Raw genomic sequence first — 17,499 nt, forward strand, 5'->3', positions numbered from 1 at the left:
AAACATCTGAAGGCTGCTCTACCTCAATTGTTTCAACTGCAAAACTCTGCCACTGCCCTGCCTTGCCCAAGCACTGTTCAGGAGTGCTGTGGCAGTGCCAGTGTTAGGAGGGTGGCCCTGTGGGTGTGTCCCATCACACCAGCTGCTACTGCTCAGCTGCATTGGCACATGATGAGTTCATCAAAGTCTTATTTGGGGTATAGCCGCCCCTTCCATCTCAGAGCAACCCAGGAAGCTTCTTTCCATCTAGCCCAGTGTTGTCTAGTGGCTGGCAGGAGCTTTCTGGGGTTTCAGACAGGACTCTGTCTCATTGCACCCTAAAGTTGCCAGGGATTGAGCCTGGGGTTTAAGCATGGAAAGCAAGTACTCTGAGCTCACACCCTTCCTCTTTGACCTTGCAAAACAATTGATATTCTACTACATGGTACTTAGTACACCTAACCCAGGGGTGTTGGGTGTATTAACAGCATTGTTGCTGGTCTCAGCTTCCAATCGGACTTCAACAACATGGCCAAAGGTCAGAGATGATGACAGTTGGCATCCAACAACATTGAAAAGTCATCACACTGGATGCCCCTGGCTTAACGCTTAAGACAGTTGAAAACATTCATCGTTTAAACAAATGTACAATGTACCCAGAAAAAGACGAAGTCCTGTAAACTATAATGTGGAGGGAGGCAATGTGATTCACTTGATAAGTCACAAAGAAGGCCAATGAAATTATTTTCAGATATCTCCATAGAAGTTCAGGTATTTATTTACCTGCTGTTTCTTCTCTAGGACTATTGATGGTGTCACCTACCCTGGAATAATAAAGGAAAAAGAGGCTGCCCAGCAACAATATCAAACGGCAGTTTCAAGAGGACAGACTGCAGGTCTTGTAAAGTGAGAGTGAGACCCTTCCATATCCTGATAGTTTATTTACACTCATAGAATCCTAGTATTATAGAGTGGGAAGGGAACCTGAGGGCCATCTATGTGGTTTTTGTGTTTATAGTTTTTATTCTTATTTTGTGAACCTCCTTGAGATCTATGTCCACAGCATTCTCCTAATCCACCAAGCTTGTAACTCGTATCAAAAGAAATTAGATTTGTCTGCCACAAGTTGTTTTTGAGAAACCGATGCTGGGCTTTAGCGATCACTGCATCCTTTTCTAAGTGATCACAGACTAACTGTTTAATTATCTGTTCTTGGACCTTTCCTGATATTGATGCCAAACTGACTGATTGATAGTTACCTGGGTCTTCCCCCCCCCAACTTTCTGAAGATAGGTACAACATTTGTCCATCTCCAGTCTGCAGAGCCACTTCCGCGCCTGCGCCGCAGGTGGGGTTGTGGGCTGCCCGACTGAACCATTGCGTAGGGGCTGGGAGCTCAGCCCCTACGTGATGGTATGTTCCCGCCTGCGTCACCCCCGACTGGCCAATTAGATGGAGGAGGGGCAAGTTACGTCATCAGCTGCCCTAATTTGGAGAAGTAATTCCGTTAAATGATTCCGGGGGCGAGGCTTGGTCCTGAGCCTGGAGTTGCCTGGGCCGTAAGGCACGCCCCTTCGGTGGCCACAGGAGGAGCTCTAGTAGATCTACGTCACGGGGCTCCTTTCTGGTGGTTAACTTCTCACAGACTTCAACACACGGGTTGGAGTCGGATATAGTCTGTTATGTTCCAACGCCTAAGCCAATTCCGCTCTACATGCATAATTAATAAAGTTGTGGCCTTAACCACCCAATTAATTAAATCTTAATCCCGGTGTCATGAGTCTTTATTCTGGAGAAGGAGGGCATATTGCCACACAAGGACCTCACCTGTTCTCCAATAATTATCCAAGAACATTATAGACAGAGCCTCTGTGATTACACCCACAAGCTTCTTTAGTACCCTTCGGTGCAGCTCATCAGGCCCTGGAGATTTGGATTATTATTTTTTAAGTTTACAAATCTAAGGCAGGCATCCCCAAACTGCGGCCCTCCAGATGGCCTACAACTCCCATGATCCCTAGCTAACAGGACCAGCGGTCGGGAAAGATGGGAATTGTAGTCCAAAAATCTGGAGGGTCAAAGTTTGAGGATGCCTGATCTAAGGGTTTCAATGGGGTTGTTACTTTTGTAACATTAATACTGTTAACCTTATAAACAAGCTTCTTTTTAACCTGTGAAGGGCTTCTGGAAGAAAAACTGAAAAATTCACTGTTTCAGTCAACATTGCAGCAGCCAGCAAAGTCACTTTTCAGATGCAATACGAGGAGCTATTGAAGAGATCTTTTGGAAAATATGAATTGTTTCTAAAAGTAAACCCAAAGCAGCTTGTCAATAACTTTGAGGTAATGTACCTATTATATTAAATGGAACTGTTGTGAAAGTTTGCCAAAATTATATTGTATGAGTGACAAAAGCTCAAAGAACTGGATGCATCTTGTTAAAGAAGATAGGTGATTGGTTCTGAGTTACCTCTCCTTGCTGCAAGGGTGTCTGCTGTAGTTAAGATGCTTAACTCCCTCTGAACTGTAATATCTGTGACTTTGTCAATTATAGCATTATTCAAATTAACATTTCAGATCGAGGCAAACATATTCGAGCCCCAGGGCATCAGCTTTCTGGAAGCAGAAGGATCTTTCATCACCAATGACTTGTTACCAGTCATACATAAGTCTTTCTCGGGGAAAAGGGTATGTTTTACAATGATACATAAGGACAGTTCCACAGCACTAAAAATGTTCACCAAACTTGAGACAGAAATAATTAATTGGGAGGTCTGGGCTAGATGTTTATTTGTGGCTTTGCCTTGTACTTTCAGAGTATTTAATCTTCAAGGTACTTACTCTCTTGCAATGTTATTGTTCATGTTTTCGACAGTAATGCCAGGTGAAGAACAAAAAAACTTTCATAATTGTTTGTTAAAATTTCACATGGATGGATGCTTGTGCTTTCAGGGTCATGTTTCTTTCAAGCCTACCATGGACCAACAGCGAACTTGTGTAGATTGTCAAACAACACTGTTGAGTGGAGATTTTGTCATAAAATACGATGTGAACAGAGAAACCCCAGGCAATTTACAGGTAAACAGAACTGATTTGAACTGATGTGCCAGTGGATGTGAGTGTAATGTCATCCAACACTTGTTTTTGTTTTTGTTTTTCAGATGGTCAACGGGTACTTTGTACATTTCTTTGCACCACAAAATGTTTCACATTTGCCCAAGAATGTTGTTTTCATTATAGATATCAGTGGCTCAATGTCCGGACGAAAACTAGATCAGGTAACCAAGTACTCTAAAATCAACTCGAAATGTAACCAACCCTTAAGTTAATGGAGAGAGAATATCCCATAATCATTTATTCCAAGCAGTTTAGACAGAATGCCTGCAGAGTTTAGTGGGTGCTTTTGCTGAGTATATACTTAAGTCATTTAGAGCCTGGCTGCAGGATATTAAGTTTTTGTGATTAGGGCAAAAAGGGCAATTGATAGTAGACAGCTCACCTTATTTGAGAAACCATTGTCTTCTGGAGAAATGGTAGAAAAGATATTCTTTTACTAATTTATAAACTATTACTGTCCCCTTTTAACAGTGCTATAGACACTGTGAAATAGTAGTGGGACAACATTATGAAAGATGAACAGCCTTTGGACAAAACCTCCTTTCTATTCAACTTTGGCAAGGAATTGGGAGATACTCTTAAAAAAATATATAGATTTATTTAACTCCCAGAAGACTGCTGCTGATGCACCCTAATTGTCAGGAGGTCCTACACATGAGTAGGGATGCGGGTGGCGCTGTGGGTTAAATCACAGAGCCTAGGGCTTGCTGATCAGAAGGTCGGCAGTTCAAATCCCTGTGACAGGGTGAGCTCCCGTTGCTTGGTCCCAGCTCCTGCCAACCTAGCAGTTTGAAAGCACGTCAAAGTGCAAGTAGATAAATAGGTACTGATACAGCGGGAAGGTAAACTGTGTTTCCGTGTGCTGCTCTGGTTCGCCAGAAGCGGCTTTGACATGCTGGCCACATGACCTGGCAGCTGTACGCCGGCTCCCTCAGCCAATAACACGGTCACGACTGGATAACGGTCACGACTGGACCTAATGGTCAGGGGTCCCTTTACCTTTACCTACACACGAGTAGGAGTCCGGCAGAGACACATGCCCAACTGGCATGTTCTCTACCTCCTGGTCGATCAGGAGATTCAAAAGCTTTCTCCAGCCTGAACATCACAGCGACTGATACCAAGAGGCATCAGCACACTTCAGGATCAGCAGAGTATAGGCAGTCAGCATTCATACTCAGTAGCGCAGCAATTTGGCTAAACTACGTTTACATATATACACTTGGCGCATCGTAACTCAGCTCCTTCCTCTTCAGCATCAGACACCAAAGAGAAAGAACAGAGGACAAAAATCCTACATCATGGAAACACAGTAATATAGTATCCATGTTTCACCAAAACCGCTTGACCGGTTGCGTTCAAATTTTGACACAATGCCGCATCGAATATGAAACCAACCCCGTACCATTTTTAAAGACAGATGCCACACCTGGGCCAGGAAAAAACCCCAAACCCACGTGCTCCAGAACTCACAAATCAGACAAAAGTGCATGCTGGGAAAAGAACCAGGTTGCAAACCACCGCCCTCTAGCAGTGGCTACACTGGTACTGCACCTATAAAAACATCCCTCTCAACAGCACCTCAGCTCCTGTTTAAATACTAGGCTGAAGCCTTTACAGACTAGGCCGAATTGAGGTACTGAGTCGCCTGGGTGGGGGGATGGGACCAATCACAGGGATGAGCCGGGAATGGGGGCAGGAAGAGTTGTGATACGTCATGGGTCAGGACATGGTGGAGGGAACCACAGGGATAACCTGGGGTGGGGGGGAGGGGCGGGATACGTCATGGATTGGCACAGGGTGGGGTGAATCACAGGGCTGCGCCTGTGTAAACAGAACATGCATAAAACAGGGGGACTCTGAAGGTGAGGGGAGTCTGAAGGGGGGCGCTGAGCCTCCATTTAACAGACTGAGCCACAGCAACGCGTGGCAGGGTCAGCTAGTGTGATATAAACAATCCCATGACTGCAACACGGGGAATGAATCCTAACATATGTTGGGATATGTTGGAGAGGGTGTCAGATAACTGGTACCTATTATCATTTGGGAGGGAGACTATGCCTTAATACAGCAATTTTGGTTCTTCATCTTTGTGGAAATTGACAAAATTACTAAACAGCACTATAACACTTTGTCCACATTAATAATGACCTGATATGCTTGCTTATGCAAGCAGCGAGAACTGTTATAGTAAGACACTGGAAGAAACTAGAAGAAGTAAATGTTATAAACTGGTATAGAAAGGTATGGCAGACTTCACTATTAGAAAAAAATGACAAATGGATTGAGACTTCCACAGGGACAAATTTAAAAAGATAATTTTACTGCAATTTGAGTTAACTATAGATTTTATGAGCACAGCCATATATGGTAATCTTATGGCAGCAGCTTTTCAAATTGTATAACCTCCCCTTTCTTTGGTGAACTGGGGGAAAGGGAAAGATTTATTTTATAAAACCTCTTTATCATAACATCACGTATACCACTGGTGCTCTAGCTGTATTACTATTTTGAATTAAGGTTTAATCATTTCTATTACTTCCATTCATCTCAAAGTATTATTTATTTTAAGATTTTGCACTATATTTGGGAGTGGGTTCCCCCCCCCCATTTTATGTGAATCGTGATTTACTATATATTAGTTGTAGTTTGATTAGTTTGTTGTATTCTTTTATTCTTTGGTATGTTATACTGGTGTAACACCAAATCAGTTATTGAGCATGTTACTCTTATGGAAATTCCAATCTTGGTGTTTTATAACTCTTATCGTGGAAAAAATATTTGTTGTTCTTATTGTTAAAGACTTGATAAGCCTTTTTTATTTTTTAAAAAATCACTGATTGTCCAGTAGAGGTAGAAAAAAGAGCATTCCCCACCGCAACTCTCCCTTGCCCATGAAACAATTGATTGGTGGTATTCTCCTATTCTACAAGAGCTCAATGCTCACAGAAGATGCCCAGCAGTTCCCCATCAGGGACTCTATATAAGAATCCAGGGTATCCAGAGTTCCTACAGAACCGTTGAGAGCTCCCAGGGTCATGCCTTGCAAGCTGTTGTCTCTGCAAGCACTGAGCTCCACATGAAGCCTTATATGTTTTCTGGACCTTGAGTTCCATAAACGCCACCTCTCCAAAAGAGCTTGTTATGCAGCCTTTCGTGGCTGGGCAAACATGAGAGACTCCTCTTCTGATTCAGAGGAGGGAGGCAAGCCTGAGTCCTCCAGTTGAGGGAGTCCCATTCTATATCTGTATACAGGTTCAAAAGTGCCAGGTGGAAAGAGGGAGTACAGTGGACGCTCAGGTTACGAACATGATCTGTGTGGGACGCACACTCGCAACCTGCAGCACCACATCTGTGCATGCGCAGGTCACAATTCGGCACTTCTGCGCATGCACAAAGCACGATATAGCACTTCTGTGCATGCACCGAAACCTGGAAGTAACCTGTTCCGGTACTTCTGGGTTCGACGCGATGCACAACCTGAAAACGCACAACCTGAAGCATCTGTAACCCGAGGTATGACTGTGATAGTTTGTTTAGTTACCAAAGAGATCTCAGCAATCAGCTTACTCCAAAATTCAGCCACTTTTGAACAATCCCATCAGACATGCTTATATGTACCAACTATTTGACAGCCCCTCCAACACAGTGAAGATGTATCAGGATAGAGAAAACAGAGCAGTCACAGAGTAAGGTACCTGTCATGTACTAACTTGAGAGAGATCTCAAGTTTGAGCTGAATGGAGACTTGGCCCACAGACCTTTATTCTGCTCGTCATCCATCTGTATGTCCCAATTACATTCCTACAAGGGCTTTTGACTCTGAGCCCCTTTAGGTTCTGTTTCTTCATCAGTGCTCTGGCTTTAATTGTTTGCCATTCATTATTTGTACTTTAGACAAAGGAGGCATTGTTAAAAATATTAGAAGACGTAAAGGAAGAAGACCACTTGAATTTTGTGTTGTTTGGGAGTCATGTACAGAAATGGAAAGGCACCTTAATACAAGCCACTCCTGAAAACCTGGATGAAGCCAGACGCTATGTTCAGATTATTCGTACTGAAGGAAGTAAGTTGCAGGAGGAATGGGGTTTTATTTATATAACAAATGTAATATTCCACCCTTCCCTTTGAAGAACTTCAGAGCAGCTTGTAGTTAATTTTAAAAAACAAACAAACAATATTTGGCAATAAAACACTAAAATAATTATTCTAAAGCAGGACAATATTTCTATTAGCAGTTCTATTAGTTGTATTATAATAAAAAATATAACATTTTTAAAAAGCCTAAGTAAATGAAAATATCATTACATGGTTTAAAAAGTTGTAATATCTGGTGTAACATCAACCTCCATGCTGACAATATTCCAGAGATAGGTTGCCACAACAAAAAGTGTATAGTTGCCTAATCTACCCTGTTTCCCCTTTTTTAATACGTAGTCATAAAGTAAGCCATGGCAGGGTTTTTAAGCATTTGAGAAATTTATATTTCTCAAATGCTTAAAAACCCTGCCATGGCTTACTTAAATAAGCCATACTTCCGTGCCGCGGAAACCAACCCCCACAGGCACCTCCACTCACAGAGTCACTCCATGCGGCTGGCACTGCAGGAGCACGATCAGCTGTGAAGCGGTGCTCCAAGAGCTCCACTTAACAGCTGATCGCGCTCCCGCCTTGCTGGCTGCATCCCTGCGCTCCGCCTTCTCGTCCACTGCTGTCCCTGCCGCTTCTGCGCTTGCCGCCACCGCTGGGCTCACTGCTTCTTCCTTGCCTGGCCCGGCCAAGGAGCTTGGAGCGCTCTGCAGCAGCGGGCGGAACGCCTGAGCCAGCGGCCTCCACCTGGCCCAGCCAAGGACGCCTGCTGCCCTGCCACCCGGTACCGGTGGCTGCTGCAGCTCCGAGCGCTCAAGAGAGCCCAGCAGCGCCCTGAGCCAGCGCCCTGAGCCGTAAAAACCGTACCAGTAATAAAAAAATAAGACATCCCCCCAAAAGTAAGCCACCCTGTGTGTTTTTTGAGGAAAAAAAGTTATAAGACGGTGTCTTTAAAAAGGGGAAACACGGTATGCCAGCACAGAGAAGGGTTGTGGAGGCTCTGAACTGCTAAAAAAACAACCCACCCTCTGCTGAAAAGCAGGTCACTGACACAATAGTGATGAGTAGGCTTAAAGTTTTTATTCCCATTTGTTTCAGTGAATGGCCCAGCTGCTCTTCCCCTGCCTGTAATTTATGTTATTTTCCATGCAATTAACATAACATTTTCAGGTATTTTACTACCCATCCCTGTGAGATGTCTGCTTACCTTAAACAGTCAGGCAGCATTGTGTCCTGGCTATAGATCCACATCAGTGATTGGCAACAGCAGGCAGGCCTGGGTCTGGGGATTCCCGATAGGGCGGGCCCAACTGGCCAATGGGCATTGCTTGGGTCCATCCCTGGGGAAAATAAATTGAGGCTGCCCAACACTCATCTGTTTTTCCATTGGGTCTCCCACCCTTCCCCCCCCCCCAATGTTGCTTCTTTTATGCTGAGACCTTGCTACGAACATTGTTGGCCTCCATATTTGGGGGCCGGGTAGGAATTTTTCCACTTGGCAAATTGGCACTGGCCACTTGATTTTCACCTACCTCATAACAATCATCACAACTTTCTGAGGTTGGGCATTGAGTAAGCCTTAGTCTTGGTTGGAGGGAAGGTTGTAGCCTCTGCCTGCCCCTCCTTAGTTAATGGTATCCATGAGGAGTTGCTTCTGCCCAACACCCAGATGGGGGCTAGAGCCATAGAACACTTCCAGCAGGGACCCCTTGGGGGATACCCCTATTTGATGTAAGTCATAGGGCCCACGCATGATGTGGTGTACCCCTAGATACACTCCGAGCAAACCGTCTGGAGTTAAATTAATGGCTTCACCCAGTGCCTATGTCAAACCTTTCACATCTGTAACCAATAAAGCTGTGGTCTTTTTGAACCGCAAAACTCTATAGCATCTCATTATTTGATTACATAGGGAGCGACTGGGTCACGGGGTCTTGGGTCACATGCCACATTTCAGGCACTTATTAGAGTATTGAGTTTGGTTTTCATTGTAGAAAGGCAAGGAACAAATGGCTAAATAAAATACTGGCCCTACTAAACATCTTCCAAGACAATAGTGCCCACTCACATCACAAAGAACTCATAACCCACCTACTCTCAGCAGCCAGAAACATCATAACCAGACGCTGGAGAGACCTGTCAGGAGTAAGCATGGACCAATGGTACAAAATAGTATGGGAAACAGCCTTACTAGAAAAATTAACCAATAAACTGAAACTGACATGGGGACAAATAGAAGAAGATGTCTTCACCCAGATATGGCTCCCCTTTATCACATACACAGCCCAACAAGAAAACGACAATAACCCACCAACAGCATACAAATCAATATGGCTTACCTGATTCAAAAACACCCACTCACACATGAAAACAAAGTTCACCACAGCCAATCACAAACAAGCAACCACACCCTAGGCAAACCCCAACCTCTCTCACCACCAAAGGAACACAAGCGAATAGCGAAGAGAACCTGTACAAATGACACTGACACAAAAACCCCACACATACATTAAGGAAAATAGAAACATCGCCACATGGTCCCCTCTACCTCTTCCCCCCTTTTCTTCCTAATGTAACACTAATGTCTCAACAAATGAAACTGACCTGTAGAAAATGTAACTTGAAAAAAGAGACATTGCACATACTTTTGTAAACCAATAAATCTTTAATAAAAAATACATTAAAAATAACCATTCTGCAGTTTGAAATCAATTTAATAAAACAGTTGCTTGCAACCCAAAAGTTGTCTAGAAAAGTAAGGTTTTGTATAATGTCTGGAAGGCAAGAAGTGAGCTGTGCCTCATTGGGGTGGAGTTTCACAGCCTGCCACAGAAAAAGTCCTCTCCATATTCCCAAAGAAGTGAATTTTAGATGTTACACTATTCAGATTATCTGAAGAGGTAGACAGGAACAGGAGAAGACGATCCTTCAGATAATGTAATATTCATTCTAAAAGTCTATTTGGCTCTGGCATATTACTGTGGCTTCTCTTTCATCCCACAGAAGAAAATCCACAATTAGTGATCAAAAGAGCTTTCTAGTCACACTCTGTTGTTATAATTTGCTCCTCTTTATTCCAGTGACAAATTTATTTGGTGGATTAATAACCGGAATTGAAATGCTGAAGGAAGCTCAGATAGCTGGAACTTTGCCCGAAAGAAGTGCTTCTTTAATTATCATATTATCCGATGGCTTACCCAATGAAGGTATGTTTCCTGACAAGCAAATAACATTGACATGTGTGATAAGCATAGCTGCCAAGTTATCCCTTTTTTTAAGGGATTTTCCCTTATGCTGAATAGGCTTCCTCGTGAGAAAAGGGAAAACTTGGCAGCTATGGTGATAAGATTGTTATGGAAAATGATAAATATTCACAGAAATGTATAGCAGAGGTGTTATTTTGGATTTCAATTGGTGCAGATCGGAGGAGTAAGGAATTTTCAATAGAAAGGTCAAGATTCACAACATTCAAAGGCCTTTGAGACATTCAAAACTGTATTGTGAAAACATGTATGCATTTCAAAAGTCTGGTACTTTGTTGAAACTGTCAATATTATTAGTCTGAGTCCAAAAGTAAGCCTTTCTTCATTGAAGGGGTTTTCTCTAGGGCAGTGGTTAACTAATTACTGAGGACCCCCTATTTTTCAAAAGCAAAGCCATGGGACATTCCCGGAATGGTCGCGATTGCGTTCAGGTCGTGAGTTCATCCAGGGAGCTTGTCAGGATGACTCAATCATAGAAAAGGGTAAAACGGGGAGCAAAGGCAATGCAATACCCATAAAAAGGCTCAGGAAAGGGATCTGAGCTCTGACCGAGCCAAGCAGCGCAAAAAGGGGGTTCCCAACAGCTCCTGCACTTAGTAAAGTGGCGGGGAGGGAGGGAGAACCCAGCGCTAAATACAGTGCCTTCCCTTTCTATGAGATGCCTTGAAAGCCTGAGTGATTCAGTGACAGATCTCTCCATAATCTGAGACTAAAATAATAAGACTGCTGGCTGGCAGACAAAGAAGAAAGACCTACGAAGGTATGTACAATGATCGGCAGACAATTTGATAGCAAAAAAGGAGTCTAATGTTACGAGGGGGAGGAAGGAGGTCACCCTCAAATGCGATTTAGAATCATAGAATCATAGAGTTGGAAGAGACCACAAGGGCCATCCAGTCCACCCCCCTGCCAAGCAGGAAACACCATCAAAGCATTTCTGATAGATGGCTGTCAAACCTCCGCTTAAAGACCTCCAAAGAAGGAGACTCCACCACACTCCTTGGCAGCAAACTCCACTGTCGAACAGCTCTTACACTGTGCTTTAAAAATTGCGAAAAGAAGAACCTAAGGACTTAATTCCTAATTTGCGAGTCAAGGATACTGAAATACAGAAAATTGGAACCTGTTGCAGACATCTCTGAGATGGGCGGGAAGAAGTGACGGACACACTGATTCTTTGTTGCGACCGCGGAGTATCGGTGGGAGGAGAGAGAGACATAGGATGAGAACTTGAAGAAACCTTTTCATTTTATTCCCCTTAATTATAAAACTACCTCAAAAAGAATAAGGTATTAAAGAACCAATCCATGAGGGGAACATATAGATAATACATTAAAAGCAACATGACAACAAAGAAAAACCAGGTAACAGCAGGTATAACCTCGGCAACACCTGGAACACAAGCAAGAAGACCTTCCACAATAGAGATCGAGCCCAATTTAGATAGTAAAGAACTGATCCTGGGTATGAAAAAAGAGATGAATGAAAATATGAAAGCATTAGATGTAAAATTAGATATAATGGGAAATAAGATAGAGCAGAACCACAAATAATTCTGGACCTCACTGTTCAGATTAAAAATTTAGCCAACAAAAGTAAGGAATTAGACACAGATATGCAAGGATTAAAAATTAAATCCACTAAGCAGGATGAAGTGTTGAAAAAGAACCAGAACAAGAGCAAAGAGATGAAGAAAAGCCAAGATAAAATGAAGGAAGATTTTGTGGAATTCAAAAAGATGCAAGAAACAATGCTTGATGCAATTGCAACACAGGAGATGTAATTTTTGCCTGAGAGAGAACTGACGCTGAAATTTTGAGGAATAAGAGGGTGACAAGAAGAGAATATTGAGGAACTGATAATAAAGGAGCTGGCAAAATGGCTAGAAATCCAAGAATATTTCTCTATTTGTATGGACAAAGTGTTCAGGGTCAAGTCAAGGCTTGTGAGGTCCAATAAATGGCGAGGATATTGTCTTGTGTTTCTGAATTCAAGAATTCGAAAAGATAAAATCTTACAAACTAACAGGAAAAAGAGACTGAGAATTGATGATAAAGACATTATAATACTAAGAGAAATTCCTGCAAGATTGCTGAAGAAGAGGGTAAAATATAAATACTTAGCTGATGCATTGGAAAAAAATGACACCCCCTTCAGATGGGAATTCCCAAAAGGGATTTTCTTTACCCTGAAGCAAAATTAAAAAAAGATTGACAGTGGTAACTGAGGTAGAAAATTTTTGGAGGAAGTATTGTAAGACATTAGGAGGGGGGGGGAAGTGTGGGGAAAGGGGAAACCTAGAGAGGACTCGGAAAGTGACAAGGGGGAAGAAGAGGAGGGAGAAACTAGATATTAGAAGAGGGAGAAACTAGATATCTAGGAAGGAACTCATAAATTGAACAGTATTCAGTGGTACCTCCAGTTGCGAATGGGATCTGTTCCGGAGCTCCAGCCGCATCCCGAGGAATTATCTACCAGAGGTGCCACTTCTGCGCATGCGCACAGTGCGGTCCTGCTGAATGTGTTCTAACCTTTTTTCCTATTTGGGAAGAGAAAAACATTAATACTGGTATCTCAAGTACAACAGGGTTTTTGTTGCTTTTTTCTATAAATGTGTGTATAAATGAGAAACTTATTCAACATTTAATTATTGTCTCTGTTTTCTTGCAGGAGTGAGTAACACCCAAGAAATTTTACTCAGAGCCAAAAATGCAGCTCAAGGGAAATTCCCCATATATAATCTTGGCTTTGGTTATGACCTTGACTATGGCTTTTTAGAAAAGTTGGCAACGGAGAACAATGGAGTGGCTCGTCGTATCTATGAAGATTCCGATTCAGCCCTACAGTTACAGGTAAAATATGGTAACATTAGGTGACAACTGATATATTTTTTTAAGGTTAAAACAGATATGCTACTGTTATTTTCAGAATGAAGACTCATCCACTTTAGTACCGCAGCATGATATTGTTACACACCACCCCAATCTCCACATATGGTACAAGATTCCAGGGGTTGCAGGCATATTTAACCAGGCTCTGTGTTCCCTTTTGGGACAATGAGGCAGAGCAGATACTGTGGTGTCTTTATTTACACATATGTACAACCTGTGTCACGACTGAGCCAGCCCAGCCAGCTTTCAGAGGAGGAAGTAGGCAGGAAGGAAGAGATAGGGTTAACTACCAGAAGAGAGGAGGGACCCAGGTGGCGCTGTGGTTAAACCACTGAGCCTAGGGCTTGCTGATCAGAAGGTCGGCGGTTCGAATCCCTGTGACGGGGTGAGCTCCCGTTGCTTGGTCCCAGCTCCTGCCAACCTAGCAGTTCGAAAGCACGTCAAAATGCAAGTAGATAAATAGGAACCGCTACAGCGGGAAGGTAAACGGCGTTTCCATGTGCTCCTCTGGTTTGCCAGAAGCGGCTTTGTCATGCTGGCCACATGACCTGGAAGCTATACGCTGGCTCCCTCGGCCAATAATGCGAGATGAGCGCGCAACCCCAGAGTCGGTCACGACTGGACCTAATGGTCAGGGGTCCCTTTACCTTTACTTTTACCAGAAGAGAGGAGCCTAGCCGAGCGCCAACTTCCCCACCCTCAGGAATGCAGGTTGCCAATTGAACTATCTGTAATGGAGCAGGATCTCCGCCAGGTCTCTCAGTGGAAGGGAAAAGATGAGGAAGAGAAGATTGACCGTCTGTCTTCTCATGAATAAGTTGAAGGGAATCCGATGAGCCCACAGAGTCACCGCTGGGGGAGGGTGTGTGATAGGAGGCGGAAGCAGAAACCTAAGGGGCAGAAATCCCATTTAAGTTGGAGGAAGGGGAGGGACTAGTCTCGGCAGAAGAGTCATCGTAATTCATTAGGGCGGCTGGATTCTTGACAAGCTGCATCTAGATTGAAAGATGGCAGAGCATTCAGAGCATCCTATGAGAGTCTGGTCCCCCCCCCCCAGATTTTAAGGACAGCAAAAAGCCACCCCCTGTGTCCCTTAGTTCCAGCCTGCCATCCCCATCTCACATGGAGTTCTGTCCTTCCTTCTCCCTGCCACAGCTAACTGACTCCCAGGACCACCCCACAGCCTACATCATTTAAAGTTGAAACCCTAAACCTGGTATTTGTCTCTGCCCACTAGCACCCCAGCAAATAAGGGGCCCCACTTCTCTTTACCTGGCAGTCTTGCCCTCTGACGGTTTCCTTGATGGACAATCTCTGACCTTTGTGCACTGCTACTGGCCCATCCAGCTAGACTGGTGACTTGGGAGTAGCTGCCGAGACCACAGAACACCGGTCCTGAAAGATCTACATTGACTCCCAGTACATTTCTGGGCACAATTCAAAGTGTTGGTGCTGACCTTTGAAGCCCTAAACGACCTCGGCCTAGTATACCCGAAGGAGCATCTCAATTCCCACCATCCAGCCTGGACACTGAGGTCCAGCTCCCAGGGCCTTCTGGCGGTTCCCTCACTGCAAGAAGTGAGGTTGCAGGGAACCAGCCAGAGGGCCCTCTTGGTAGTGGCGCCCACCCTGTAGAGCACCCTCCTACCAGATGTCAAGGAAATAAACAACTACTGTATCTGACTTTCAAAAGACATCTGAAGGCAGCCCTGTTTAGGGAAGTTTTTAATGTTTGAAGTTTTATTCTGTTTAATATTCTGTTGGAAGCAGCCCAGAGTGCCCCCCCCCGGCAAATTCATAACAGTATTGCTAAAACAACAACAACCCTGCTCTGCTTTGCTCAGCCCTATAGAGAGGGGCCAAACTGTTCCTAATCTGCCCTGGCAAGGCCACCTCTCCTCAACTCTTTCTGTTTATAAGGACAGAAGCAAAATTAAGCTAGAATGTTAGGAACAACACGTGCTTTGGAATACCAAGAATATAATGTTGTGTATTTCCTTCGATTCATTAGCGATTTTTAAGCAGAGAGCAGATGGTTGCCTATGAGGAATGCTGTAGTATCTGTATGAATAACCTTTGCCCTCCAGTTGTTGCTGAACTACAATTTCCTTCATCCCTGGCCTTTGGCTATGCTGGTTGAGGCTGATGGGAATTGTAGGCCAGCAACATCTGGAGGGCCAAAGGCTTCCCAATCCAGCTATAGTGGATTGAGCTAGATGACCATTGAGATTCCAGCTGACTCCACATTTTATGATTTTCTGGCCTTTGTTCAGCGTACAGAGGTGAAATTCTCCTACTTGATCAGTAGCAATCTTGTACTGGAGAGCTTGCCTTGTTCTGTGTTTGGATTTCTTTATCATTTTGCTTTTCCTACAAGGAAATTAAAGCAGCTTTTTGGCCTTATAGCAAAACCTCCACAACTCTATGAGTCAGATTAAGCCTACAGTAAATTTCTTTATTTTTATTTAAGAGCATTTTAAACATTTCCTTCATGAATAAGTAATCTCAAAGTGGGGCACAATAAACAAAGCCAAGATACTATTCTGAAGCAGGCACAAAACATTTGATGGAACAAGATCATCAGGAGATAATTTTATTATCTACATTTTTGTACATGTATATATGCATTATTTTTCTCTTTTCAAAAGTGTGCACTGAAAATATGCTTTGTTTAAGTGTTGGTTTATTTATTTTTATTTTCTAGGACTTTTATAATGAGGTGGCCAATCCCTTACTTACAGAAGTAGAGTTTAAGTACCCTGAAAATGCAATCTCTGACTTGACTCAAAATAATTTTAAGCACTATTATGCTGGTTCTGAAATTGTAGTGGCTGGACGTATTATAGACAATGACCTAAACAGTATTACTGCAGAGGTGAAAGCTCATGGGGTAAGTGTCTTGTTAGGTCTGGCAATTATAACGTGTGTGTGTGTGTGTGTGTGTGTGTGTGTGTGTGTGTGTGTGTTTAAACTTTCTTTCCTGACAGTGCTTGCCATTTTACAAGGTAGGACTATAGCTTTGTAGATAAAGTTAGGAGCTTCTTGTTGTATGAGTTCATGTTTCCTTCTGTGTGTGAGAGAGATGCTTGCCTCTGATCCTGTAGCTGCCTATCATTCCCATTATGCCTACCCGGCCTAACCCATTCCTGACCAACATGGAAGTGAACTTCTCCAGAATTTTCATTCTTTGAGTCACTGCCATTTAGAGCCATATTCTTCAGCTTTCTGTCTGAAAAGTTACCAAAACGAGAGCCAAAGGCCACTTGGCTAACCAACTTCCATAGCTGCCTTCATGAGCAGCCATTCCCTATGAATATTATGCAGAGGTATGAAATATTTGGAACCCAACCTTGCTTCTTTTTCACTTCCCTTCTTGCTATTTTGCCTTTTATTTGCAAGCTATTATTTTAAACTGTAAATTACCTTGCTGGCTTTGGAAAAAGGTAGCATACATGTGTTGCAAGCAAGATAATGAGTATAATGAAGTATTTCTTTAAAATGCCTAACAGGCAGAACAAGATGTGACTTACGCTGAACAAACAGATGTTGAAGAAACAGCTAAAGCTACTGAAGAGCAGAAATACATATTTGGGGATTTTATTGAGAGACTTTGGGCTTATCTCACCATTCAACAGCTTCTGGAAAAACGGTATTGGACAGTGCTTTCTGATGTCATGAATAAGAGCAAAAATTTGGAGAAATATCCCGCATCTAATTGAATAAGGCTGAAATCCAATGCAAAATTTCCTAGAGTGCGGACAATTGAACATAGTAGGACTATACATACCGGTACATAGGATTGTTCTGGAATTGCCCCCATTTTTTCTTACGAGGGGCAATTTTTCAAGAAGGGCATTTGTCTTAAATGGGATAAAAGCACGCTTGTAATGGATCAGTCTTATGCAGGGCTTTTTTTTCAGCCAGAACTCAGTTCTGGCACCTCTCAGGTAGGCACTACTGCCATTATAAGAGAACAAGGGTGAGTTCTGGCACCTCTTTTTTCTATAAAAATAGCACTGGTCTTGTGCTTTGTGAAAGCATTTCAAGTACAGTGAACCTTAAACCCTAAATCTAGCTCTTCAGTTTCAGCCATTCCGTAGCCGAAAACGTAAATGCTTGTGACACAGAGAGGTCTCCTCACTTGATTAAAAGTCTTCCTTT

The 17,499-nt window shown here is 43.2% G+C and overlaps 1 protein-coding gene across 1 annotated transcript in view; it reads left to right on the plus strand.

Annotated features, from left to right (window-relative positions):
- The window catches only part of LOC118080630 (inter-alpha-trypsin inhibitor heavy chain H3), a 42,131-nt gene that overhangs the window by 12,623 nt on the left and 12,009 nt on the right, over window positions 1-17,499 (plus strand). Inside the window, exons 4-13 of the mRNA XM_060271510.1 lie at window positions 781-885; window positions 2,159-2,321; window positions 2,556-2,666; window positions 2,931-3,056; window positions 3,140-3,256; window positions 6,993-7,161; window positions 10,265-10,390; window positions 13,118-13,299; window positions 16,043-16,228; window positions 16,848-16,987. Of these exons, the coding sequence (XP_060127493.1) occupies window positions 781-885; window positions 2,159-2,321; window positions 2,556-2,666; window positions 2,931-3,056; window positions 3,140-3,256; window positions 6,993-7,161; window positions 10,265-10,390; window positions 13,118-13,299; window positions 16,043-16,228; window positions 16,848-16,987 (1,425 nt within the window). The remainder of the gene's footprint in view (window positions 1-780; window positions 886-2,158; window positions 2,322-2,555; window positions 2,667-2,930; window positions 3,057-3,139; window positions 3,257-6,992; window positions 7,162-10,264; window positions 10,391-13,117; window positions 13,300-16,042; window positions 16,229-16,847; window positions 16,988-17,499) is intronic.

This window comes from Zootoca vivipara, chromosome 2 (assembly GCF_963506605.1).
Source record: "Zootoca vivipara chromosome 2, rZooViv1.1, whole genome shotgun sequence".
NCBI lineage: Eukaryota > Metazoa > Chordata > Lepidosauria > Squamata > Lacertidae > Zootoca > Zootoca vivipara.